At 40.9% G+C, this 26,855-nt stretch overlaps 1 protein-coding gene across 2 annotated transcripts; it reads left to right on the top strand.

Moving 5' to 3' along the window:
• The first annotated feature begins 1,515 nt into the window (after positions 1–1,515).
• Positions 1,516–26,855, top strand: vps37d (VPS37D subunit of ESCRT-I). Of its 2 annotated transcripts, none has more exons than XM_054626023.1 (4): positions 1,516–1,776; positions 6,110–6,281; positions 21,000–21,082; positions 26,233–26,855. In XM_054626023.1, exons 1-4 carry the CDS (start codon positions 1,654–1,656, stop codon positions 26,764–26,766), a joined length of 912 nt encoding a protein of 303 aa, XP_054481998.1. In that variant the 5' UTR covers positions 1,516–1,653; the 3' UTR covers positions 26,767–26,855. The 2 variants fall into 2 exon arrangements, with proteins under 2 accessions (XP_054481998.1, XP_054481999.1); XM_054626024.1 differs by having other exon boundaries at positions 6,116–6,281.

A 26,855-nucleotide genomic window follows, 5' to 3' on the forward strand; every position in this document is an offset into this window, starting at 1 on the left:
TATAAAAATATGCTAAATATACAGTACCAGTCAAAAGTTTGGACACACCTTCTCATTCAATGGTTTTTCTTTATTTTAATTTATATATTTTTCTACATTCTACGTAGATTAATATTGAAGACATCCAAACTATGAAGGAACACATAAGGAATTATGTGGTAAACAAACAAATGCTCAACAAACCAGAATATGTTTTCGATAAGATAAGATAAGATAATCCTTTATTAGTCCCACAGCGGGGAAATTTCCAAATATCCTGCCATCGGTGTGGACTGGATGTTGCATGAATGTTAGTTAGAGTCTGATGGTGGCACCTTGCATGGTAGCCTGTCATCAGTGTGTGAATGGGTGAATGATATGTAATATACTACTGACTGTAAGTCGCTTTGGATAAAAGCGTCTGCTAAATGACTGTAATGTAATGTAATGAACTTTAGATGTGAAGCTGTAATCAAGACTGAGGTCAAGTCTCCCCATGTTTTCAGTCTTTATGCTAATCTAAGATAACCAACTGCTACACTCTTAGAAATAAAGGATCTAACTAGAACCATAAAAGGTTCTTCGGCTTTTCCTCATATGAGAACCAAACCTGGAACCCTTTAAGAGGATTCTACCTAAAACCCAACATAAAGGGCTATACCTACAACCATCTGTGAAAGATTCTACCAAGAGCCCCCAATGAGAAGTTCTACAGAGAACCCTTCTATGGTGTAATGGTTTCAACTAGAACCCTCTATGGAGGTTCTATACAGGTTCTATAGGGTGCCGCCAAGAACCCTTTTATATTCCAAGCGCCTGCTAAATCTGCTAATAATATAATAATATAATATAATATAATAATATATATATATAATATATATATATATATATATATAATATATATATAATATAATATAATATAATATAATATATCAACTATATAATATAATATAATATAATATAATATAATATAATATATATATAATATAATATAATATAATATAATATAATATAATATAATATAATATAATATAATATAATATAATATAATATAATATAATAATATATAATATAATATAATATATATAATATATATATAATATAATATAATATAATATAATATAATATAATATAATATAATATAATAATATAATATAATATAATATAATATAATATAATATAATATAATATAATATAATATAATATAATATAATATAATATAATATAATATAATATAATATAATATAATATAATATAATATAATATAATATAATATAATATAATATAATAAATATAATATAATATAATATAATATAATATAATATAATATATAATATAAAATATAATATAATATATATATAATATAATATAATATAATATAATATAATATAATATAATATAATATAATATAATATAATATAATATAATATAATATAATATAATATAATATAATATAATATAATATAATATAATATAATCCTATCTTATCTTTGTTTTATTTTGAAGGCGCCAACCGGAAGCGCACCGGTTAAAGGTGTCCGTGTTGACGCTGCTGCATGCGGAGCTGAGCGCATCGCATTCCGATGTGAGCGAGATGTGACCGCTGCGTGCGGACAGTTCCGTCTCCTCCTCCTCCGACCTGATAAAGGGAATAAAACCCCCCCAAAAAATAAAATGTCCAACTTGAGGGAATCGAACACGTGTCCTGACGGCTACAGGGCTCTGAACACGAGCGAGCTGCGAGAGCTTCTGCAGAACGACGACAAAATGGACCAAATCCTGCGACTCAATGAAAAGGTATGCGGGACACGGATCACCGATTGTGTGCGTGGCCACTGAAAGAATTTTTTTTTTTTGCGGTGCATAAATAAGTCCTCACCACAGAGGTGTTTATGTGAGGTGTTTTTATTTAATAAGTCTTATTATTGTGCAGAAAGCATCATATGGAGGTGTTGCACAAACGAATTCCCTTTAAAAAAATACAGAAAATTAAGATTATTCATGCATTAGAGGTGTTGCATGTGAGATAAAAGATGCCTTAATCATGCATTATGTTCCTTATTGTATACTTGTACATTCGGGGTTGCTTTAGTAGGCACAGTAAAACGTATTTTAATGCAATTTCAACTTTTACAACTGGGTTTTTCCTCAGTGTTCTTCCCTCAATTCTGAATAAAAGTGTTTTGGTTTATTGTGTTCAAGCTGAATTGAGCAGAGGTTTCTAGTGAGGCAGGAAACACCCAAAGATGAGTGATTTCATGGGTGTGTGTTTGAGTTATAACATTTAAAAGTAAAGAAATAGCAGATTTTTTTAAAGGAAATCCACGTGCATTCCTCTCCATGTCAGAGAGGCACGTTTTGGGGGGGGTTACATGATGACCTTCCTGATGTAAAGTCATATGGATCTCTATCTCAAACACATGAATACAAGGTGGACCAGTGGTTCCCCCAAACTTTTCCATTGGGCCCCATTTTGCTTAGGTTTGCCTTGGACAGAAAAAGGCGTCTCAGCCAGGATTCAGATGTCTGCAGGGCTGCATGGCTTTCCCAGCTATGGGTGGAGGAATAACAACAGTGTGAGCAGTGAAACATAACCTGGGTGGGATTGTCATCGTCATACATGTTCTCACTGGGATTGTATCATGAAAGAACACACGCACACTTTGAGAAAACCACATTTTGCATTCTTCTTCTTCCTGGATGTATCAAGACGCCGAAAGCTGAAAGTCCTGTGTTTTTAATTTTTTGTTTGTTTTGCTGAGAAAACAAAGGAACACATTACTCGTTTGCTCTGGTTCTTGGACGTCCAGGATGTGACATTTGAAACCTGGTGCAGTGAATGAATGAATGAATGAATGAATGAATGAATGAATGAATGGGGAAGACGGAGCCACTGTGGTTGGATCTCCCCCGGGGTGGGAGGAGGACAGTGAGACGATCGTGGTGTTTTAACAACTGTACGTCTGTTATAAACTGACAATGGAGAGCTTTTGTGTTTGGTGCAGCGATGTGGTCGACTCTACAGAACGTAGAATACATCAAAAATGTACGATATGTTATCATGGCTGGCTGGCTTCACGTGTCTCATCTCCATATGAGCTCTCGGGAGCAGGGCGCCTCATTAATCTCATGTTTCTGATGAAGGTTATGTAAAACCTGTAGCATCCACGCTGATGAATCATCGTGGAAGCTACAGCCTGATGTCATGTTCTTCATGTTCTCATTAATAACTTGAACAACCAACAGGCTGTACGTAATTTCGTGGTATTTCCAGTTACATGATATGATGCATCACGGTGCATCAGGCTTTGTTGAGGCAGAGGAGGTCGTTTTTAAGAATGAAACTGAGGGAAAAAGTCAATAATGGGTGCATAAAACAGTTCTGCATGACTGAAGAAAAGCTGTCATTGATGTCTTGTCAGATTCATAGTTTTGTTTACACATTTTTCCATCAGACAGTTCCAGATTTAAACCAAATTTAGAACATTTAAAGGTAAAGTTCGAGAAAGCTAGATGAGAATATCGTACCACTCTCATATCTATCCCGGCTCTGTCTTCTTAAAAATGCATGCAAGACAAAAGGAAAACCTTAAATCAACAATTCTACTTTTTACATGATAAATTTGTGATTATGCACGATTAAAACCTAAACAACCAAAACAGGCATGTAGTCCTTTAAAAAGAGAACAACTTCATCTCTTTTAGAATTAGAAATGAATGTGAAACCTGCAAAAATGAGCTGTAAAAACTGACATCCATATAATGTTAATATCGTGAACTTGTTCGGAAACAGTTGCCTATTAAGACCTCCAGTTGTTAAAGAGCAACATGAACATTTATCTGCAGTTGTGTTTCTGTCTCATTAATGAATATTCACTCTCCCTTTCAGCTCTGATTTGGTGAAAGATATGGCTATTTATCTGCTAAGTGCACCACTAGGTTGATGCGTTTATGTTGTTTAATGCTGAGCAGGTTGTGGGTTTATCAGAATTCAGACACCTTCCACATGACGCATCGTCGTTTAATCATGTAAAAATATGGATCACAGCTGCTTTTAAACTCATCCCATCTTGACTTCTCTCAGCTGAGTGCAGGTCTGGCGTCACATGAAGAATTCCCTTTCATGGAAAAGACTTTTGCCACCCGTCAATTTACACCTCAGACTGAATGTTAAATTGACGGCCTCGGTCTTCAGAAGCCTAATTAAGCTTGAGCCTCATTCAAGATAAAAGTAAAAACACCTCTTTGGTGCGTTTCACGTGGTCACAAATGTTGAAGCCGGCTCCTTCGCCGCCGCCGGAGCAGAACTCCCGACTCCCTGTGCTCCCTAAGTGTCATTTGTCAGCGATGGTAAACACTGTCAGCTCGGCTTTACAGCTCGTGGATCAAAACACAAAAATGCACTCACTCCCCAAAGACGGCAGCAGCAGTTGTTTGATAAACGGGGGGCGGACTAGCCAAAGCAGGAAATGGAGCGTCCACTTTGACTCCAATTTAAAGACCAATAATGGAGCTATAAGTCTGTGTTCTCTTTATTCCTGCAGGAACCTTTTTCTGAACGAACAGCAGTTTTGTAGTATCTCTTTCTCCGCTCTCAGACCTTCTTTAGACTACAGGGCACATTCTGCAAATTCCTCTGAACATCGCACATCCTTTTGATGACCCGTAAAATGCGAGACAGATGCACCGTACAGCACTGGACCCAATGAAATGGCCCCTTCAGGCTCTAAGTGACTGACTGTTGAAAGAAAGCAAATTGAGCAAGAAAAGTATCCGGCTGGGCAGAGTCACAGGAATGCGGTGACTTGATGGGGCAGTCAGAGAGGATTCTGGGGGGGGGGGGGGGGTTTCTGGCGTGAAGCTCACAAAGTGGCTTTTGTGTCGGCGTTTGAGACACCGACGGTTTCTTTACAGCCGCGCTGACGACTTCAGGGAGTGGCATTCGTTTGAATAATTTATAGCTCTCTTATGGTCTGGTGACAGCGATTACCCGGCCATCCCCCCGCCCCCATTTACACATGACAGACCCAGACCATCATCTCTCAGACCCTCAGCAGCATGTTGAAGCAATAAACATCCAGAAATGTGACCGTTGACCATAAAATACATTTTGAAGGCTCAGTGTTTCCATTTGTTACATGAAACGGCCAGTATATCAGTGGTGGTACTTTGAGTAAAAGTAAGCCATAATACTCCATTTACAAGTCCCACATAAATCCAGAAGTAGTGTTCAAGTACTTGTTCTGCAGAATGAAGACCCCCTGGACGGATATATTATTCATATTTATTGTTTTCCTTAGTGCCCACATTTCTGGCTCTAAAAGCATCGTTGTCTATCTCCACAACACAAATGCTCAAATGTTTTTATTCACTTATACTTTGATTTTGACTTAAAAAAAAAAAGTCTTATTTGTAAGACAAAAATAATTCAGTTTTCAAAAGTGACCTACTTAAACTGACAGGCAGCAGAAGATATTAGAGATAAGGTGTCAGTTTGTAATGATTGTAGTCTCGTGGGTGTTTTTTCAAAGGTTACTATAATTAAAAAAGGGGACTGCTGGGTTGAGGAGAATGTACCATTGATTGTTTGTGCTCAGAGTCTAGTATGACCAGTGATGGCGACGGTGGTTTGACAAGGACACCAGTGTAAGTCTGGCTTCAGTGTGATGGGTGCTGTGAATGTGACAGATTGACCCTCTTCACTTCACCTTCAGGTGTATTTGCTTCCATTAGCGAGCACTAGAAGATAAAGTATTCCGCCTACAGTTGTGATTCATTATTAACGGACAACTCCGGGGTGATTCAGGTTGTTTGACCTCAAGTAACTGTAGTTGGTCTGTTTCTGCATTGTGTTGTATGGGCGTACCTTTAGTAGCGCTATCATTAGTACACATTCAGTGTAAGATAAGCATGGTCTATAAGGCATTGCCTTCTGTAGAAGAGTGTATGAATTCTATATGAAAAGTAATTTATTCCCACACAGAGTTAACGCATGCCCTTCAAAATAAAAGCCTAATCCACGTGTACTTTAGAAGGATATCCTGTGCATAATTTAGGGCAACATACACACTGCTTAACCATATGCGCGATAGGCTCATCACACATTTGTTAACTTTGTGCCTCCGTTCAGTTTCAGGAGCTCCAGGTGGACAGGGAGACGCTGCAGGCGACCAATCGGAGCCTGGCCGAGGACAGCCTCGCCCGGCAACCCCGCCTCTGCAACGGCAGACTCCAACTGGCGGAGAAATACCGGGAACTGTCCAACCTGGCAACCACATGCTGGGAAAAACAGAGTCGGCTCGGTGAGTTTGACCCAACGCTGAAGAGACAGAGAGGAATATTTGGGGGGAGTGATGTGTCTGCTTCCATCTGGGATGCAAGTGGACGATCGGTGTCGAAACATGCGTCTAAAGGAGTTTGGTTGTGATGACGAGGTCAAGGTTCAGAGTCCAGTATTGGATGTTTAAATGTGGCCTCGCTAAGTGAAAGGGTAGCACAGAAAAGCTGCATTTTTCTGTTTTTAAATGACCTTAAACAGCGGACTATTGTTGTCCTTATTTACTTAAACTGCAGCAGAGCTCACAAAAGGCTTTGTGTGGACAACAGTGAAAACAAACCAAAAGAAGGAATCTCAGGAAGCTGAATTAAAGGTTTCGTCCTCCTCGCCGCTAAAGGTTAAAAGTAATTATGACGTCCCCACAGTGGCTCCTCATTGTCTTAGCTTTTAATCGCAGACAAACCGCCCTAACTGCACGCTTTCTAGACTCCTAAAGCGACGTTCAATCACTTCTGACTCGCTGTGACACTCTCGCTGGTGCAGAGAATGAGGGACGTCTCACATCAGAGTACAGAGAAAAGCTTCAGAGCGTCAGCGAGACGAGCCTTCAAACCGCTCAGCGAGAGAGCAGCCTCAGCGTGACTGGAGTTTTTTGGTCATGGGAACGAAATAGAGCATATCAAATGCCAGCAGGAAGCTTGCAGCAGTTGTCAAGGAATTTGCGGGTTGAAAAGGGGCCTTGTCTTTGTTTGGGCAAGTCATGCTTTTTTGACGGGGCATCTATAGGGCAGCACCAGAGGATGTCTTCTTAAGCCTCAGACCCTAAATTTTAAGCCTCTCAGGGCAAGCTTTAGAAATTCCTCCGCCTTCGTGTAGAGCGCCAAGCCGAGAGCAGGTGATAAAATAAATCCCGCTGCATTGATTACCAGAGGTAATGTCCACTGTTTGAGAGGAAGCTTTTATGGAGCAGCAGGCCCAGTTCTCGGTTCACTGTAATGAAAAGACGTTGCCAGGTTTTGTGCTCCGGTCTCAGCTGCCGGCCGGTGATGGAAGTTGGGTGGAATGTTAAACTTCCTGTCAATGTGTGCGAGCATTACACAGATGTTGTCCCACCTCCCCAGCAAAGCAGGATGGGTGGGGGTCCGTCCTTCCTCCTGCAAAAAGCATCTGATTCTCATTTGCTGCAACAAGGGAGGAGAAAAAAAAAAAAGAAAAGATGAATGAGGTGCAAGCAAAGACAAACTGTGGAGTGGATCAGAGCGGACAGCTGTGTTGTTTAATGCATCCTGCTGTTTGGCGGACGTTGATCTGAGATCAGAGAACGCTGGCGGAGTGAGCTGTGGTCGTGGTTCCCAGGTGGAGTAAAGACCATGAGTGTTTCTTACCGTCTGCAGTTCCAGACAGTTACTCACAACTATTATTAGCATCCTCTTGCTTCTTATGTTGATTAGCTCTGACTTCTTAACCGTTTGAGATAAAAGATAAAGATCCCCTTCACACCATGCGGTAACCTCCGGTTCTGCCGAGTGAAGCCGATGAGGAACTGTCTTAAAACTCGCATTCTCTCTACTGACCACGATTCTGGTTGTGTAGAAGTCTATGAGAAAATGACTCTACTTCTCTCTTGATTTATTCCCTCAGTAAACATTGTAAACATGAGTTTATGGTCTCAATCTCTAGTTTCAAGTCTTCTTCAACACAGCATGATGTTCATTTAGTAAATGATGAAAGCAGGGTATGCTTTAGGGCGGGCTTACTGTGATTGACAGGTCTCTACCAGAGACGTATACGGCATCTCTACGTCACTCCTCCACATTCGAAATATGGTAACTTCCGTTCATTGGTAACCAAAAAAACAACATGGCGACGGCGAAATCGTGGAACAAGAGGCTTCAAAAAGGCCGTCCACAAACTAATGCATGACGTCACGATGACTACGTCCACTTCTTATATACAGTGTATGCTTCACACACACATCCAAACACATGTGACCCTGATCTCTTAAAGCTACCCTGTTTCTTGGAAAAATTATTTATATATATATATATATATATATATACTCCTAATTTGGGGTTGCTGCCAGCATCATTTTGTGTTAAATTATTACATTACATTACATTCCAGTCATTTTATCGAAAGCGACTTACAGGAAGTGTATTCATTATTGAGTTTTGGGGAGCTGCGTGGTGGGCGTACAAAGCGCAGGACTTTGGCGCCTGAGTGTGGTTTGGGGTTTAGGCAACAAAGGCACTTTGGCGTTTAGGGGAAAGATTGTGGTTTTGGTTATATGTTAATGAAGTTGGTCTTGTGCTTTGAGTCACTGTTACATTTTGATATATATCAAACCAAAACCATGAGGAGGTTCTTTCCCCAAACCTAACAAAGAATTAAGTGACTTAAATGTCTGTTGAGTCACTTAATTCGCTGAAGGAGGTAACTTGTGGCCCACTGATTTATTAGTGAAGGATTAATATATTTATATATTTGCAGTATTTCAAACTGGTTGTCTGTGGAGACGTTCCCATTTAAAAAAAAAATGCTGTAATACAGTTTTTCTCAATTTAAAAAAAGAGCAATGCACACAATTCTGAAAAATAACATGTTGGTGTAGATTTTCAGACACAGCTCAAGTCTTCAGGCTGCTAATCTCTGAGCACCATTTCTTTGTTTTCAAGCATAAAGAACTTATAAATCATCCAGGACTTAACACGTAAGGATTGCCGCTTTAACACAACCATGAAAATACTGCTTTGGATGCTATAGTATTTGTAAGAGAGGATATTGTAGAATAACAAATATGTAGTAGTGTCAGGGAACGTTTTGCAGTGTGAACATTTTGGGACTTCTGAGATAAAAAGCAGGATTAGGTATATATTTATTTTGCCTCCGGCCTGTTTTTAATCTTTAAACGGGTCACATGTTGACAGCTTCAGATCACTTCAGAGATATTTTTGGTCCAGCTGGTGCTATTTAAATCATCAGCACACAGTGTGAGATATGGTGTCACTGACTATGAATCCAAGAGTATCAGCTTCTCTCTGCACGTATACAGTTAGAAGTCCTCGTTAAAAACAGTTAAGAACTGAGGTATTTTTAGGTGACGGCAGCTTTAGTCGACCAGAACGCACTGCAGCCTAAATTTAGAATAACCGTTCTTTGTTTTTAGTTAGAGATATGACCACGAACAAAGGCATGTGACAGTGTGTTCATATTACCATGAGGCCACTTCCTATACATGTTTGAAATGTGGTTTCCAACATGCATATATTATTTTGTGGGGTTATGGGTTGCATTAAAACAGATCCAGCCTAGAGTATTAATGAAGAGTATTGCTCCCATGACCTCGATCATTTTTACTTGAACATGACCTTGTTGTGTTTACATTGGTGTTTGTTTACATAAGAACATTTTAGCCGACATGATGCCAGAATAAACAGCAGGTTTTTTCCTACCGTTATAAGATTTTAATATTTTTCTCACATTTCTATTCCAATGCCTGAATATTCTTAAGATTTTAAAGTTCATTGCTCTTTATGCTATTATATTAGCATTATATCAGTGGCATAAAATGGTCTTAAAATGACGGTTAACACAATTACTTCAGGGACAATATATCGTCCAACAGAAGGAGTTATCGTGACGGGCCTAGTATCATAGCTCTCCCCTGTTGTGACTAAGCACCATTCAATTCAGATGCTTGAATTCAAGATCATATTAACATGAAAATAGCGCATGACTTTGACAACTTAATTATAACCATAACACCATTTTGGCAGCTATGTGAGCACAACAGTTTCATGTTTTCATCAGTTTAGTCATTGGAGGTAGACTTTGGCGGACCATTTTGACGCCATTGAATGTTTTCAGTGTTTGACTTCTCCAGTCTTCTGACAAACGACTAGAAAGCCCCTTTAGTCTGGTACAATTCTTCTTGTATTCCCTTGTAATTCATCTGCCAATCCATTTACATTAAAAGAGTCCAGACATGACGTTCTTATGACAAAACAATATGTGAAATATAATATCAAATCAAACTCTAGCCCCGCGGCAACCCAGTAAATCCTCCACACTCCCACCAGTTCAGAACAATTAGAGGTCATCATCTGAACACCCCACTACTAGACTGTACTTGCCGCGTCTTATTTCCATACTTGTATTTGTAATGTTGGGTGTGGTCATCAAAGTGGGATTATGGGCTTGTTTGTTCCCTTTGAAGCAGAATTGAATGGGCGTGAACTATGAGACAAAGCTTTTATATTCACTTCCTCTGGTAACCCAGCCGGCTGTTGAGCAGCCAGAGAACTTAGTGCATACGCTGTCTAGTAACAAAGCTTTTCGTTTTGGGAGTTTCCATTTTCAGATTTGAGTAAAAGCATTTTACTCAAATCACTTGTGGGTTTGAAGGCTGTAAAAGATGTGAATGTTTGTTCTTTGCTTTGTAGATATTTTAGATATTTATGAGGTGCTTTCGCCGTCAGGTCAGATTTCTCTTTTGCTGAGGGTGTTACGGTAAAGCTGTCAGACAAAACACAAGGGTAGAGTTCCTGTCTTCCCCCTCAAAAACCCGGGGGGTTGATACCCGTTAGAGGCATTTTCAGCTTGGCTGTGTACTCACACATATATTTACATTAATCAAAACCATCTGTTTCTGATCAACATCGTTTTAAACTGCATACGTTATTTGAATCGGGTAAAATAATGCAGTTTCTTTTTGTTGAGATCCTCCTGGGTTTCTAAGATAAAAGCCAACTTCTGAATAGCAAAACTGACCAATTAAGCTGAGGTTTTCCAAAATATTTCATTATCATTAAACAAAACATTACTTATTTTGGCAATAACAAAGGCTTTGCAGTTTCTGTCTTATGTTAAGGATAATGCTAAACTGCTGGAAAGAAACGTGTGACAGTGTTTTAACAGCTCTGCACTGTAGCTGCTCGAGCTAATATTAACTTCAAAGGCTGAGAGGATGAGCTGCTTCACAGTAGGGCTCCACAATTAATTGAACATTTTTATCAAAGTCACAATATGGCCTTCTGCAATTTTCAAATCGCAGGAAGCGCAATATTTGTTTAAGCGAATGTGTCTTCTTTTTTACATTTTATTTTACAGACTAAAGAAAACATCCATTTTTATTAAAGAACTTAACAAAAATCATACCATAATCATTTTTTATGTTTTTAAATGTTGATTAGAATATTGAAAATGATCTTTCCCTCTAATGTTGCAAATCACCTCCCAATATCAGTGAAAATAATCACAACAAGATGTTTTTTCCAAACTCATTCAACTCTACTTCACAGCCCCAAATCCTGGAGATTCTCTCTTTTGACAAAACCATCTTTGGTCAAGTGTAAATAGTTCAGACAGCCGCATGCAGACAGAATATTAAAGAGGAACTGAAACCCAGGGTTTGGGCTGAAGTGCCTCATTTCTGTGAATTCAAAAAAATGCCTCTAGAATGTGAGAAAAGCATCCAAATTGGACCTGAATAACACCTCACAGAATTAATGTTAATTAGCTTCAGCTGAGTTAATCGGCGGGAGTTCTTTATTGTGAGACGTTAAAGGCCTTTTAGAAAATAATGAAAAGTTGACCTTGGGTGTTCAGAGCTTGATTGACGTCACTTTGTGAATTACGGCTGAATTGAATAAACCCAAGTTATGTAACCATGTCTGCAGGGTCGGTTACCGAATGCGACAGTTATCACCTGTGAAATCCATATTTGCCGGCTCAAACTGTCACTTTCTACAGCTTGTTTTGACGCTAATAATCAAGTAAGTCGCAATTAAAGTCCTGGCTCGTGAGATTTTAACTCCATCACTGTTTCAAACCACAATTTCCGTGTAAAATCAATTAATTCATTCAGTCCCAGCCACACTAATGCCATTCGTACTGGGTTGTTAGGGCACTTGCACAGTGGGGGATTTGGACGGATAGCTTCCCCTAACCAACAATGGAGTTAGCAGTGACATGGATTCAAGACTGCAGGGACTTTGGTTTTCCATTTGGGGGGGAAAAAAACTGAGAAAAATGGTTTGGAAATACTTTGAATATAAAGCTGTCGGAATAGCTTTTCCTCTTGTAGAAACATGGGTTCTGGCATCAGACCGATGTCTTGAAGCCAGCATTAATCCCATGAGCTGCATTGACCAGGACTGAACAGGCCAAGGAAAGATCATCAAGCCGCATCTCAACTCAAACAACAGATAGTGCACGGAAATAAAAGATGTCATGGCGCTGATTGCACTGTTTGAATAAAAATGAAGATATCATGATTACAGATGTTTTCTCTCCAAGTAGAGCGTGACGGCATTCAGCTCAGATTCGTGAATGAACTCGTAGCTGTTACACTCGGTTTGTTTCACATGGAGCTGTGAAGCTGTTATCACACTTGTGTTGGAGGCGACACAAATCCTCTCAGGTTGGCCGTGTTACGACGCCGTGTCAGCGAAGGACAAACATAAGGCTGGAGCGCCGCAGGGGTGTAATTCACTGCTGACTCGCTGGCTAATTTTCAAGCCTCTGATACATCCCTGCAAGGCCCCATCTGTAATACCATGACCTAATTTGCGTATGATCAGCAGCATGAACGCCTTCCTGGCACGTTTAACTGCGTTTATTCACTTGATTTCTCAAAACCACTCAGTACCGTGTTGTTGTTGTTGTTGTTGTATTATTATCGACCCTCGGCATCTCTGAGTTGTTTCCAGCTGGCGCTCCATCAGTCACTCTCATTGATATCTCTCGCAGCCTTTGATCGACCGGAGACGATGTTGGTGACAGGTCAGGCATGAAAAGCATGAAATCTGTTGTGTTTAGAGGGCGAGAGCGGACGCTGTAAGAAAAAGCCATCGTGCACGGATATTTTAGTGACGTTTCTGATCATTCCTGGTTTGCATTTCACTAGACCTTCACGCATTGTTGCACAAGCTTGCAAAAAGTCTCTTTTTCATGTCAGAATTGTCACCATGATAAATGAGAAACTTCACATTTTTAGAACCATGCATAGCGATTGGCCAGAAGTTGTGAAAGCAGGCAGAGTTTGAACTTGTCTCTGTCATTCTTCACACCACTCCTTTTCATTTGTACCACCAAGTGCAACACCTTGAAGTTCTCTGAGTAGAGACTGTGAAAATGTGCATGCTGCACGAAAAACATCATGAGCTGCAATAATGGCCTTAAGTCAAACACTTTCCGATGAATAAATATGGTTAACTAGGCATCAACATCTAATATGATTAAAGCAGAAACGTCTGCATTGATCTATTGATTGACATGAGTGATTCTCACTGCATCTGATGATTTGTACTGTATGAAAAGTTTCTCTTCTCTGCAGCTGTCTGATCACAACAGAACAGATGTGTCCATAAGTCTGCAGCCTCTGATGTTGGATGTCCACATTAACCCGTTTTCACTCGTTTTCAAATGAAAACGGGGTTTTAAGATCTCCGTCCACACATGCGTTTCAGCATCGTTTTCGAAATTATGTGCGTCCAGACTTGCTCCCCTGAAAACGAATATCACGTGACTATTCACGTACACTGGGCATGCGCATGCCAGTGTAAACAGGAAGTACGTTGGTTGCTTGGCTACAGATAATACGATTACACTACTCTTGATACTCGTCGTGCTTGATACTTAAGAACTTCCTCTAAAATCTTCCTCCATGAACTCAAACAGACACATTTCGTGGAAGTTTTTAGAAGTTTTTCAAGCTTAGTTACAACACTGCAGGTCTAACTCTATCTCTCCCACACAGACAGCACATGTACTTTAAATGAACAGTCATTAAACGAAGTTTACTAGATGATGGGTCCATACATCTGGTCAACACAAGTACGTCAGAAGTCCGTTCTGTAGGGCTGATAAGGCCGCGGGACACGGCGCTCTAATCGCTCCATATCAGCTGATTCCAGCTGAAGCCAAAGACCGCTAAACCCCCTCCGGGTTGCCATGGGTCACCTGTGCTCCCCTGGGTCCCAAGTCCCTACATGTTTGAACGTCTATGTTGAATTAACCTGGTAGTCGATCGGTATCAAGGCTGTTGTTGTTGTTCTCTTACGGAAAGGGGTCACGTGGTAAGGGGGTGACGAATCAGGGAATGACACGTCATGACTGCTAAGAACCAATCAAGTAGCGAACGCCGGTGCCTACGTCATCGTTTTCGGACTTCTTCGTTTTCAGTCATCCACACTATCAGGAAAACGCGGCGTTTTCAAACTTCTCCGTCCTCGGGAGCGTTTTCAAACTTATTCGTTTTCAAACCCTAAAACGCTGTGTAGTGTGGACGCTCGGAGCAAACGGAGAAAGAGATATGCGGATTCATTTGAAAACGGGTTAGTGTGGACGTGGCCTAACAGTGCAATGCCTTTACACACAACCATCCGCTTAGTTTACCTTCATTAAATGACACCAAACTGCTACCGAGCAAACCAAACACGCCTCTACAAACACACACCAGACTGGTGTATTATTGTAACTCACTTGTCCTGCTTGTTTAAGCGGAAGACATCTGATTAGCGGAGCTCCTTGCATTCTTGAAATACTGCTGTATCACATCAGTTACGATCTGATGAAAGACAAAAGTATTATGACTGAAATGGCATCGCTTGATGGGATCATATAAACGGCTTCAACAAACAGTTTTTTTCAGTCGTCGTTATACTAATTAAATTCTGCCTCTGGCTGCAGATTTGTGCTGCTGTGTGTTCATGTTGGCCGATATGCTCCGACCAGACAACATGGTTTTCTGGTTTAGTCGTTTCTTCGTTTTTCGAGCGTCACTGTGGTTACAGCTGGCTCAGAGCTATGAGACCAGTGATGCGGCTGGCTGAGAGTGTAATTATTAATCACCCCACCCTTCGATCTATATTCCACGTCAGCCAGTTCTTTTAAACAAAGTCAAATAGCACCCGGTGTCTTTTGTTTTGCCTCTTTTTGTCCCGACTTAAGGACTTGTACAACAGTGGATAACAGCGCACATTTTCACAGTCTTTACTCAGAGACATTCCAGGTGTTGTACTTGGTGGTACAAATGAAAAGTGACAGAAGGAGTGGTGTGAAGAAATACTCTGAGAGACAAGTTCAAACTCTGCCTGCTTTCATTCCTGCTGGCCAATCGTTATGCATGGTTGTCAGATTACCTTAAGGCCTTAAATTTACCTGAGCATCCTATCATGTCATGAAACTAAGTCTATATCCACACTAATACGTTTCCATTTAAAACTGGGCTTTTAAAAAAGAAAACTTGATCTACGTCTACACCAGCGTTTCAGCATCGTTTTCAAAGTGATTCCGTCCAGACTCCGGAAAAAAAATATCACATGATTATTCACGTACACTGGGCATGCGGATGCCGGTGTAAACAGGAAGTAGAAGGAAAAGGTTGAGCTTGATACTTAAGATCTTCCTCTACTATCTTCTAAAGTTTTCTTTTTCAAACTTCGTTATAAGGCTGCAGCTCTTGCTCTATCTCCCTCACACCTGCACATCAAATGTACTTTAAAATGAACACTTATAATAAAAAATGTACTAGATTATGGGTCAATTAATTTGGTCAGCACATGTCTCAATCGTTTCATCGTTTTTATTGTCTGTTTTCACACTCATGGCTCTGCTGATGGCTGGAAGTCTCTCTCTTTCTTGAGAGCATTTATGCTTTTGTTCATTTACAGTTCTTTGTGAGCAGAGCAAAATAAGCATTTATAAGAAAAGGAACGTCCACAATTTTGTGTCCATCGCCCTCGTCAAAGCCGCAAACTGTGAATACAAACCGCCCACTCCTCAACTTTGATAGTATTTATCACTCTCTTACAGAATGCTTTTAGGGACCAGATCACAGCAGAACCAAGTGACCAACAAGTGATTACGAGACGTAGCAGAGCCTCAATCTCCATCTCCATAGGCTTCAGCATGGTCTAATCACTTGTTGACATCAGCTGTTCGCCGGGAGGTTGCTGCTCAGGCCTCACAGTGACTGCAACTGTCACATCGATCAAAGTTTCCCTGCAGCACGTGTCCTCCAAGAACACGGTGGATGTTTGTGTTCAGATGGCTGCAGAGGATTTTAATGCTGAGTCTAAAACCTGACCTCACTGCATGTGTTGACAGTCGGGACTCGAAGGGAACTGGTGCCTGGTGGCCGATCTCATTGTTTTGTTGTGGGAACAGGCTCTTCATCTTTTAATGACTCCACTTTGTTTGATAAGATAAGATAAGATAATCCTTTATTAGTCCCGCAGCGGGGAAATTTGCAGGCTTACAGCAGCATAGAGTAAAGATCCAGTCTTGAGCCGGGGATGTGACACAGTCCAAGACATCCATGGCGGTTTAGGTCAAAGGGAGAAAGCAAGAACATGGAACAACAATTTTTCAAAAAGTATTTTTGTATTAGAAATAAAATCTAACACCTGTCATACCTTGATAAGTTTCCCAAGAGACTGCATTTCTAATCAAACTGTTAGAATCAAGTATATCTTGGTTAATCCACATGTGATTTTTAATGTCAGTCCAAAATATTTGATCAAATTCTAGTTTGGGTTTATTTGTCCAGGTACAATGGAGATATATAGGGGTTTCATTTTCTGGTCCTCACACAAAGTTTGATTTACCATTTGAGGAAAAAAACCAAAAAAAAACCACCCCTCTTTCTTTAAGGAACAGCGTCTCCGTTATAATCGCTGATAATCCTCGGAACACAAAGATTCCATGAGGACTGTTTCTTCAGTATCTGCCTGGATGGGAAATTGTGTTTTCCATCACTTTGTGAACTGACCCTTTAACAGTGGGGCCAAGGGAGGTGATGTCAGTTGGTCCATCTGTTTGTTCCCAAAATATAATTCAGAGTAGTTTTGGTTTTTATCTTGTGCCTCCGTCAAGTCAGAAAATCCCTTCTGATGCGCAATCTGGTCTCTGGCAAAGTATCCCATGTTTGAATGAATTTATCTGCAGATATCATTGACCCCAGTGGAAAAATAATCCTTCAGTATGTTGTTTGTTCCATCCAGATAGTTTTCTATTGTGGTGTTTCATAACCACTGAGGCTTCAAGGGGCCACCAGAGGGGCTTTACCATTTCAGCCTTGTTGAATAAGATAAGGTAGTACATGATCCCTCAACCAACAGCTATTTTCTTGATTCATTGAACAGTTTGGTCTCTGAAATGTCTCAAGAATGTGCTACATCACTAAATGCCACAACATCTCAGGGAGACTCTTCGGGCCTAGTTCACTCTACATGACTTTAGCCCTGATTTTCTGCTTGCGAACCGTTTTTTGAGCCCCCCCCTGTCAAAATCCCCAGATCATAGGCAAATCCTCGTTGGCTTGGCGCTCAGTGCGGGCCAAGGGAGAGATGCATGCTGGATAAATGGACCTGGCAGGGAACTTTAGCCAATGAGAACCTGAGACACGGGTTGAGGGGAAACCTGGTGGAGGCCTGTAACTGTGTGAGTTATGTGATGCATAACACACAAGGGGTTATTGCAGCGGGGGTGTCGAATGTTGGCATGAATAAACATTACATAACAGTGACTGATCTGCATACTGTATGAGGAACAGTGAGGTGTGAAAACCGATTATGTGAACATGTTTGCCGACAATAAGAAGGACTCCGCCAGTGTCATTTTGTGTTTTTGTGTGAGAAAATGTAGTTTGGAGAACAGACATCATCTGGGATTCTTATTGGTGAAAGATCTTGGAGTGTTTGACCTCCTGTCGCCGGTCAGTCATGTAGTGTAGAGACAGAAATATGTGTAGTGTGAAGAGTACAGCGATCTGACCACTGTGAAAGTTGTGTAGTGTAAATAGGACAACGATCTGACCACTGTGAAAGTTGTGTAGTGTAAATAGGACAACGATCTGACCACTGTGAAAGTTGTGTAGTGTAAATAGGACAACGATCTGACCACTGTGAAAGTTGTGTAGTGTAAATAGGACAGCGATCTGACCACTGTCAATAATGGCCTTTTAGGGAAACATTATACAGATATTGTTGTGATTAGTTCGCTCGCTCCACAAGAAAGCGTCTTTCCCTGAGATGTTACTGCTTCCATTCGTAAACAAAACCGTATCGGCAGTTCCCCTGAAACTTTACAAGGTTTTCAGGTGGAAGAATTTCCGTTAACATATTGCCGTGACTACCCACCTCTGCTCCGGTCCACACCATGCAGGAAATGTTCCTGAACATCTCAGGAACAGACACACAAAGCTCCACGACTCCTCATCATCTCATGTCTGCTCCCAGGCGAAAACGTGGTCCTCCATCACCGACACCATGTACTTGTGAGTGCAGCTCTATAGGCTCTATGCTGGCCTCCAGGTCCACCCACCCCCACTTCCTCACCCCACCACCTCCCCCCTTCCTCAGATGTAGGTCACATACAGCTGCTGTAAGGAGTATTTGTTTGCCTGGCTGTCACCTCTCATTACACCCCCATCTCCCCACATCTGCCAGCGGTCAGGAACAAGGCCATTCTTTAATGCATACTCGCTTTTTTTTTCTCACTTTTCCGTGTTCACACAATGAAGGCCAGAGCGCTGAGATGTTCGATGGATTATTAATGCTGAGGGGACGCGTTCTAGAAAACAGAACGTTCTGTTGAAGCCGTAATGTTTTCTGCTTAGAAACCTTTTTTTCAAAGTAAAAGTGAGTTACCTCAGTGACAAGCAGAACACATTTAAAAAGAATCAGCCTGTACACAATGTCCATTTTTCCCAGATTTCCCCCGAGGCTTTAGAGTTATTAGAGTCATTACTGTGACCTTTATTTGCCCCTCAGTCTCCAGTGAACCCGGTCTGAATCGTGGAGGGTGGGGGGAGATGGAGGGGGTGTAGCGGGGCTGTCACAGCGTCTCTCGGAGGGACAAGACACACTTTGCAGTCAGCTGGGTCAAGCTTGTTCATAATGATGACCGACCGCGATCCCCGGGAGGTGAACACATGTGTGCTGCACTTATACATATTTATAAAACCATGTGGCTTTTTTTCTGCCTCTATCTAGACGAGGCTTTAGTGGGGCCTCCTGTATGTAAGCTAGTGTAAATACGTTTCCTTTTTTTCCCATGATAAAATAAGCGAATTCAAAGCTGGTCTACGGCTTGAGGCTCCGTTTGTTTAAAGTGAGATAAGATCAGCCTTTTTTATTGAACCCCAGAGGGGAAACTCGGGTTGTTGCAGCAGCACATAAATAACAGTCGAGAAAGTGCAGATAGAGAAAGTGGAAAATAGATAATAGATACGACTAAAAGAAGAACAGGAGTATATAGAAACCATACAAGAACCGTTTAAGAGCTCATATTTGTTTACATTTTGGCAAATTGTCACCATTAAAAGTTTGCAGAATTAGCTATTAACAGTTTTTGTATGCGTTGTGCTCATGCATGTACAAGCTACTGTCACTGGATTACTTTTAAAAAATGTGATTATCACCAAGTAAGTTTTGGGGTTATAAGGAGCATCTTTTAATGATATACTTTGGAAGTAAAAGTCACACTGAATATACAAATATGTGTCCGTCTGTTCATGTTTAACTGAGTCACTACTCTGAGGAGGACTGTGATTTCTGATGCAAATTGCAGCCATCGGGGCTAACGGTTTTAAAGTGCCTTAATTTCCTCTACGAGCTTCAACTCTCACTTTCAATTTGACGAGGAAATTATTAATTAATCCTGTATTTAGAGACGGGGAAACGACATGAAGAGATGTTGTGGTTCATGTTCGGCAACTTAAACCTCGAGGCCACCAGGGCTCCTCAATCTAATCTACGATTCTTATCATCAACAAAGGTTTGTTTTAATTTGACTTAAAGTCATGTCCTCAGGAAGAATCCTGAAATAAGTAACATGTGTTTTATATATTTCAAAGCTTTTAGGATTTCCTTTTTTTCCTTTTACGGCTTGGGTCCCATTTTTGTAGTTTTGGCCTCCGTTCCCATCAGTAAAAAGAACATTGTTCTGGTTATTGTTACTGCAGGGATCTGGGAACATGGTGACATTGCTGATGATGATCAGCATGTTAGACATTCCTGAGCCTTCAGTCTCCAGACAGTTGAACTGATGCATCACAACCACCAAACATCATGCCACCGCCTGCTTTATCCTGATATGAAGCTGATATGAGCTGGTTTGAACGTTCTGCGGCAGATTACAGTCGATGTGGTTCTCGCGAGCTGCTCGCCTCGATCCTTTTGATAAGGCTCCTTGCATTTTTTATTGTATTGACATGAACATAAATAATTCAGAGGTATCTGCGCGTGAACACTGAGCTCTCGGGCATTCTTGACGAGGCTTGATGTCAAAGAGGGCTTGGATAATTAATCGTTTGTTTAAGTTTCATAGATTTATCAACTGCAAACAGAAAAAAAAGGAGTGGTGCATTATGAGTACATGGCAAAAATGAGACTTTGGAAATCGGTTTCAGTTTCATGGTCAAACCCAACTAAGACGATCTTCTCAAAATAGTAAAAAGTAGAATCTTTGCAGCCTGTTTTCCCCTTTTTTCAAGCCAACAACTGTCCACGCCGTCACCACCATCTCCTCGTCAGCACATACCCTCAAGGCTCTTTGTGATTTTGGAAAATAATTTTCTCTCCTGTGGTTTTCTTGGTTCTTGGAGTTTTCCTCCATCTCGTACCCCCGTCCTCCTCTCTCTCGCTCTCGCTCTCGCTCTCTCTCTCTCTCTCTCTCTCTCTCTCTCTCTCTCTCTCTCTGTCCACAATGCATCAGTGGTGTTTCTTTGTCGTTGCAGAGGCTCGCGGCGGGAAGCAGAGCCTGCAGACGGCGCAGAACCTCCTGCAGGAAGAGGTGGCTCGTGCCGAGGAGCATTCAGAGGTAAAAAAGCAATCAAAAATGCTCCTACAGTGGAGCTCTGTTTCTCTGGTTGTTGCTTCTTATCAAATGCAGTCTTGCGTCACTTTGGCAGCAGAGTTGTGGAGGATTCTTGAAAAGCCTGCAGACAAGCTGACAGCCCACCCACCCACTACCGTGCAATCTGAGCTCTAAAAAACACGGTGCATGTTCGTACAGTGAGCAACTAAACCCACTCCCACCATGGCAACCCTCTGCAGACATCCCTCCACACTGATCATGTGTTCTAACAATCCTGCATTCAGATTTTACAGGTTTGAAAACTGAAGACCCAGCGAGTTTTACAAGATTATATTTAAACCCTAAGAACGTATTAATAATACAGGTCGCAGAGTTCAAATGACACTTTTTATAGATCAGTGGGGGGGCAGGAAATGCGCTTTTGAGCAGAAACTTTTTAAAAATACAACAGAAGAAGACGAGGAACTTGTTTGTCATTTTATGTTTCATGATTAACGTTTGATGTTTATGTTTTAAAAATCGCTCTATATTGCATATTATTTTTACTTCTTCTTCTTGAAAATGTTCTGGATACACTCTTGTGTACTTGTAAAAATGTAAATGAAATGGCGGATTCCACCACTGACATTGTTAACCACTATATAGAGAAGAAACCAATGAGCTCAAATACACTTAACGACTATAATAAATAGAGAGGATCCCACATATTGTGTATGACATGATAGAAATCTATGATAACAACTTTAAACAGCTTACAGACGTCCCTGCAAGTGTAGACATTGTTCAGTTTTAATTTAACTAATGACTGTTGTGGTTCCATTTAGAATTTTAATATAATTTGTTATGTTATGTTTGCACACTGTGTAAACACATAAATGTAGACGTGAAAAAGGTCCTTGTTGGGATAAAGCAGTTATCTTCAGACAGTCTGCATCATTTATCTCTGTCTTTGTTTGTTTGCATTTCATACAAGAAGCCTCAGCTGCAGGTTTACAATAATTAATAACATAATAATCACGATGCATTAATAAGCGGTCCTGTTTGAGTCCCTCTTGCTGCTTGTTGGCCTTGATCAGGAACAGCGAGGGAGTCTGATTCACATGTGAAACCCACTCTGCTGCTCCGGGCTCAGATTGATCCGCTCTGCACACCTCCCCCACCTCACCCGGCTCCGATCAATACCTCCATGACTCATTAGAGTGGCTGTCCCACTGATTGATTAAGCAACACCCAGCACAAGCCAAACAGCCCCACACAGCCTCAGTGCAGTCGTTTAGAAGCAGACGTATCCGTTAATGTTTGGGCCGTTATTTTATCCTTTCTATTTAACATATATCTCTGTCTAACTGAGGTTTTGTGTTTTAGTAGAACTGATATCTCTCTTGAGTCTCTTCTTCTATGACTATCTCTCTTCTGATCTCAAGATGTTTGAGATTCAGCCCTCAGAGGGTCTGTGGCCTCAGTGAAAAAAAAAAACCATCTTGGTTTTTCTGTGACAAGAAATGCAGCAGTTTCCATTAAAAAAAAACTTCTATCAGAATCCACAAAGCAGTAATCACAGCAGTGCCACTGTGACCGGGAAAGATCTGGAAGAGAGCGTGTCTTCCCACGGCCTCAACAAAAACAAAGAATCCCTGATTGTGAAGCCGTCTTCTTCTTCATGTCGCCTAAAGTCAAACAAGCTTCCTTGTTAGGAAGATTCCTCGTCAGGTACCAACACGAAGACAGAAATCACAACTTCATCTTGTTGTCCTCGGCGCTCGTTTAGAATCAATTCAAATGACCCTCCGGCCTTTAAACGCAGCTTGTTTTGACTGCATCTGTACATTGATGTGCCGAGCTGAGGGAACTCCCAGAGAGAGAGAACCGGTTTGGGTTTGAACTCACAGCTTCGTCTTCTCTGCTGAAGCCGTCTAATTGTTGCCAAGAGGGAACTGATGTTACACTGCTGCCAAAATGACGTTTTCTCTTGTTAAGGGTTTTCGTCATGCACACACACACACACGCATGTACAGAAAAAACAACCTTTAGAAAGCTGTACATATGACTTCATAATGAAGGATTCACAGAGTCTCTGAGGAAGGAAACCATTTATTTTCAGTTTCCATTATGTGTCAAAGATCAAGTTACTGCGAATAAAAAGATTGTAGAAGTGAGAAACTGTGGAGAAGCTGAAATATAAACAAATACTAATTAGCTGTTAATGAGGAAACATTTCTGTCAATCATAAACAAAACAAAATGCTTCTTCTGTGAATAATGACCAAGTTTAATGACATTTTTATTTATGAATCGAAACAAAACAAAAATATCAGAGACGAACAGAACTAAACGACCAATCAATATGTTTTTTGTTCATTTGATATATTCTTGCTTTGTCTACAAAATATCATAATATTGTGAAAAAACTGTCCAAAATTGTAATTCAAATAAAGTCAAAATAAAGACAAATTCTCATGTTTGAGAAGCTGGAATCAGAGAATGTTAATTAAACAATTACAAAAACAGTTGGCAATTCATTTTCTGACACAATTTTTCAACTAATCGATTAATTAACTAATCATTTTTCCTCTAGTTTGAAGTCCATTAAATCAGCAAAAGCCAGCAGATTTAAAGGATTATATAAAACATTTTAATGTTAATCATCGTCTAGATTCAGCCGTGGCTTTGGGCTTTTATTTAGATTTGAATAGACACACACATTACACTTAAATGCAGATTGTTTGCACACACACACACTCGCTCACTGTACATTAAAATTAAATGAGCTTTGCCTTTAACAGCTGTTGTATGTGAGCAATAAAGGCCAATTACATTCCCTGCAACCCGAGGTTATTTAACAGCGTCCTCGCCAGATGGAGAAACTCTCGAGTCTCAGTGGGGGGGGAACAGTGGGAGGAGACGTAATAAACCACAAACTCAACCAGTCACATGACGGGGATGACCAATGGAAAGAGACAACATTTAGGCTCTGATTTAGCCTTTCTAAACAGACTTTTCTTAAAGGTGCTAAATTCCAAATTCTGAGCTTATCTTTGATTGAGGGATTGACTCCACACGGCTCTCAACATGGAGAGTGACTTAATTCTCTGTAAAGATGGAGAGTAAAGGCGTGTTTTGAGTATATAGTTGTTTGCTGCTATATTAATGCTCTAAATTAAGAATTAAACGTGATTTTCGATATTTTTCTCAAATGTCTCCTAATATCGTCTGTGTATCTGAAGCCTAATTTTTGCCAAAAAACTGTTAAAAACACATCAATGAGCCTTAATATTGCTCTGCGTGACATGTTGCTCCATTGGCTGTAGTTTATTTTGACTAAATCCCACAAACACCATCATGCTGCCATAAATGTTTATTAATCCGCAGCTAAAAATAGTCCCTAAAAACTAACAAACCTATCCATTAAGTCTAGATGCAGTTTTCTTCTGTTTCAGGACTATTTTAAAGATATCCGTATCTTTATACAACACTTTATATTTCACTCTGTGTGGAGAAAACCTGTTTTTAGTCGTCATTCAGAGACACTGTTGGACAGCAGGTCAGTCTGTTCACTCTGCGTCAGTCAGCGAGGAGAAACCAGGTCACTGAGAGAAATCAGGTTACAAGAGACACCAAGGACACGTTTAGACCAGAAACAATGGATCAGTCAGTCGGCTGAAAAAACTGTGGCAACAATTACTATAATCAATGATTCATTTAAGAGGGTTTTTCAAAGCAAAAGTGACAAATATGAGATGATTCCAGCTTCTCAAATGTGACATTTTTCAGATTTTCTGTCTAATAAACTAAATATGTTTGAGTTTTGGACAGTAGATGGACGTTGTGATGCACATTTAGTGGACCAGATAATTGATTTAATTGAGTGAATATTCACCAGATTAGTCTTCTAGTTTCAGATGATCACATATCTTGTCCATCAGTGACTTCTTTGTATGGGAATAAAAGGCAGATCTAACTGAAGGTGAAATGATAATTGTTTCAATTTATCTAATTTCAGTATTTATTGTCTTATATGACAGTAAATTTAATATTTTGGGGGGTTTTGTTCTTCTGCTGTTTTCACTTTTAACAAAAATTCAGACATTTTAATGACAAATTGTTGAACAAATTTTGTTTTTATGCGTAAACTTGTTCATAGTTTTGTCCCGAAGTAGTTTAAATGTAGTTATTCAGATAGTTTTAATCTGTAAAAGTCAACGACTATATCCTTATTCTTCTCCACATGTGTTTATTCACAGTTAGTTGATCTTTGACACAAAAGGAAACGAAAAAACGTGGTTCTTTATCAGATTAAAGACAAAAAAATGAAACGTGCAAGAAAAAATTCTGCAAGGAGAATCCTTCATTATTAAACCACCAATACAGTTTTATTTGCACAGCCAGACGAGATGAGTAAACAGTGTTTCCTCACAGCATAAATAACAAATAACAAAGCCGGAAAACCAACACATTTAGAGCTTTGTGTCGGTCTGGCTTTGCATGAAATTATCCAAAATACAAGAGTGTTTCCTTTCATCCCTCCGCATCGATACTTCACCTGAATTCTTTGTCATTCACGTTTATGCACCTTGTTTATGTTTATAACCGACCATGAAATATGTTTCTCTAATCCCTTACCTCGATTATGGAAACCTCATTTACATAACATCTAAAGAAATCAGGTTACCGCAGAAAAACCAACACCTTTACTATTTAAGTGCATAAAAACACACATAGTTACCATATTTTCTCTACAAGAATGTAAATAAATGACCAGAATGTACTTTATTTTAAGTCCAAGGCCTCTAAAACCGAACCAGAATTGTCTTTTAATCACTCTCTCTGTGGTTATAACTTCTGCCCTTGTTCAGAGGAAGCCTCTCACATCCTGAGAACACACACAAAGACGGATCACGCTGCTTTCAAGCGCCGCCAAAAGTAACAGTTGCATCACACGGACCTTTTGTCAGCTGTGTGAAATGTACTTACAGAGAAATATAGTCAACTGTGCCAGAGTTCACGGGTAAACATCCCCCGAGCTGATGAAATCCTCTTCACTCTTAGAGGAGTTTGTTTTAACGCCCCCTCCCCTCCCCCGCGGCCGGACCTCCCTTTGTGTGTCGTCTCATGTCCACTGATGTTGGGGTTTATTTTTTCTGCCCCGCTTCACAGGAGCTGCTGGAGAAGTTCATGGAGGGGAACGTGAGCCTGGACGAGTTCCTGGACTCCTTCCAGAGCTCCAGGAAAACGTACCACGTCCGCCGGGCTCAGGCGGAGAAGATGCAGGATGCGGCGAGGGCGAAGAGGCAGCCGAGCAAAGCCAAGACGACGGCGGAGGAGAGCAGGGAGGTGAGGAAGGACTCGGAGAAGACTCAGGAGCCTCAGAGGCCCAACGGCTTCGTGGCACAGGGACCCCTCAGAGTGTTCCAGGTCCGCTACGGCCTCACGCCCGCCATCCTCCTCCCACATTACCCCGTCTCCCCCGCCTCAGCTCCGAGCCATCAAAGCAGCACCCCGCCGCCCGAGCCCCATCTGGGTCAGACCCACATCCTGAGCCCCAGCAACCCGCTGCCGGGACACGGGCAGCCGGTCGGCCTCAGGGTCATCGGACAGCTACCGGGCGGCTGGCCGGCTCACGGGCGGCCGCTGAGAGTGCAGCAGCTTTACAGGCCGAACCCTCAACAGCCAGAACCGCCGTACCGATAATCTCCACTAGGAGGGAGGAAGGAGGGAGGAAGGAAGGAAGGGCCTGGTTTGAGAGGTCTTCCGAGACATGGAACCAAACAGTGGCTGTC

Source organism: Anoplopoma fimbria, chromosome 24, assembly GCF_027596085.1.
Source record: "Anoplopoma fimbria isolate UVic2021 breed Golden Eagle Sablefish chromosome 24, Afim_UVic_2022, whole genome shotgun sequence".
In the NCBI taxonomy this organism is placed as follows: domain Eukaryota; kingdom Metazoa; phylum Chordata; class Actinopteri; order Perciformes; family Anoplopomatidae; genus Anoplopoma; species Anoplopoma fimbria.

Bases quoted from the DNA above. Each gene is read 5' to 3' on its own strand.
- vps37d (XM_054626023.1), top strand. From the start codon at position 1,654: ATGTCCAACTTGAGGGAATCGAACACGTGTCCTGACGGCTACAGGGCT. The intron at 1,777-6,109 runs GTATGCGGGACA...GCCTCCGTTCAG, and splicing joins TCCTGCGACTCAATGAAAAG to TTTCAGGAGCTCCAGGTGGA. The intron at 6,282-20,999 runs GTGAGTTTGACC...TTGTCGTTGCAG, and splicing joins GGAAAAACAGAGTCGGCTCG to AGGCTCGCGGCGGGAAGCAG.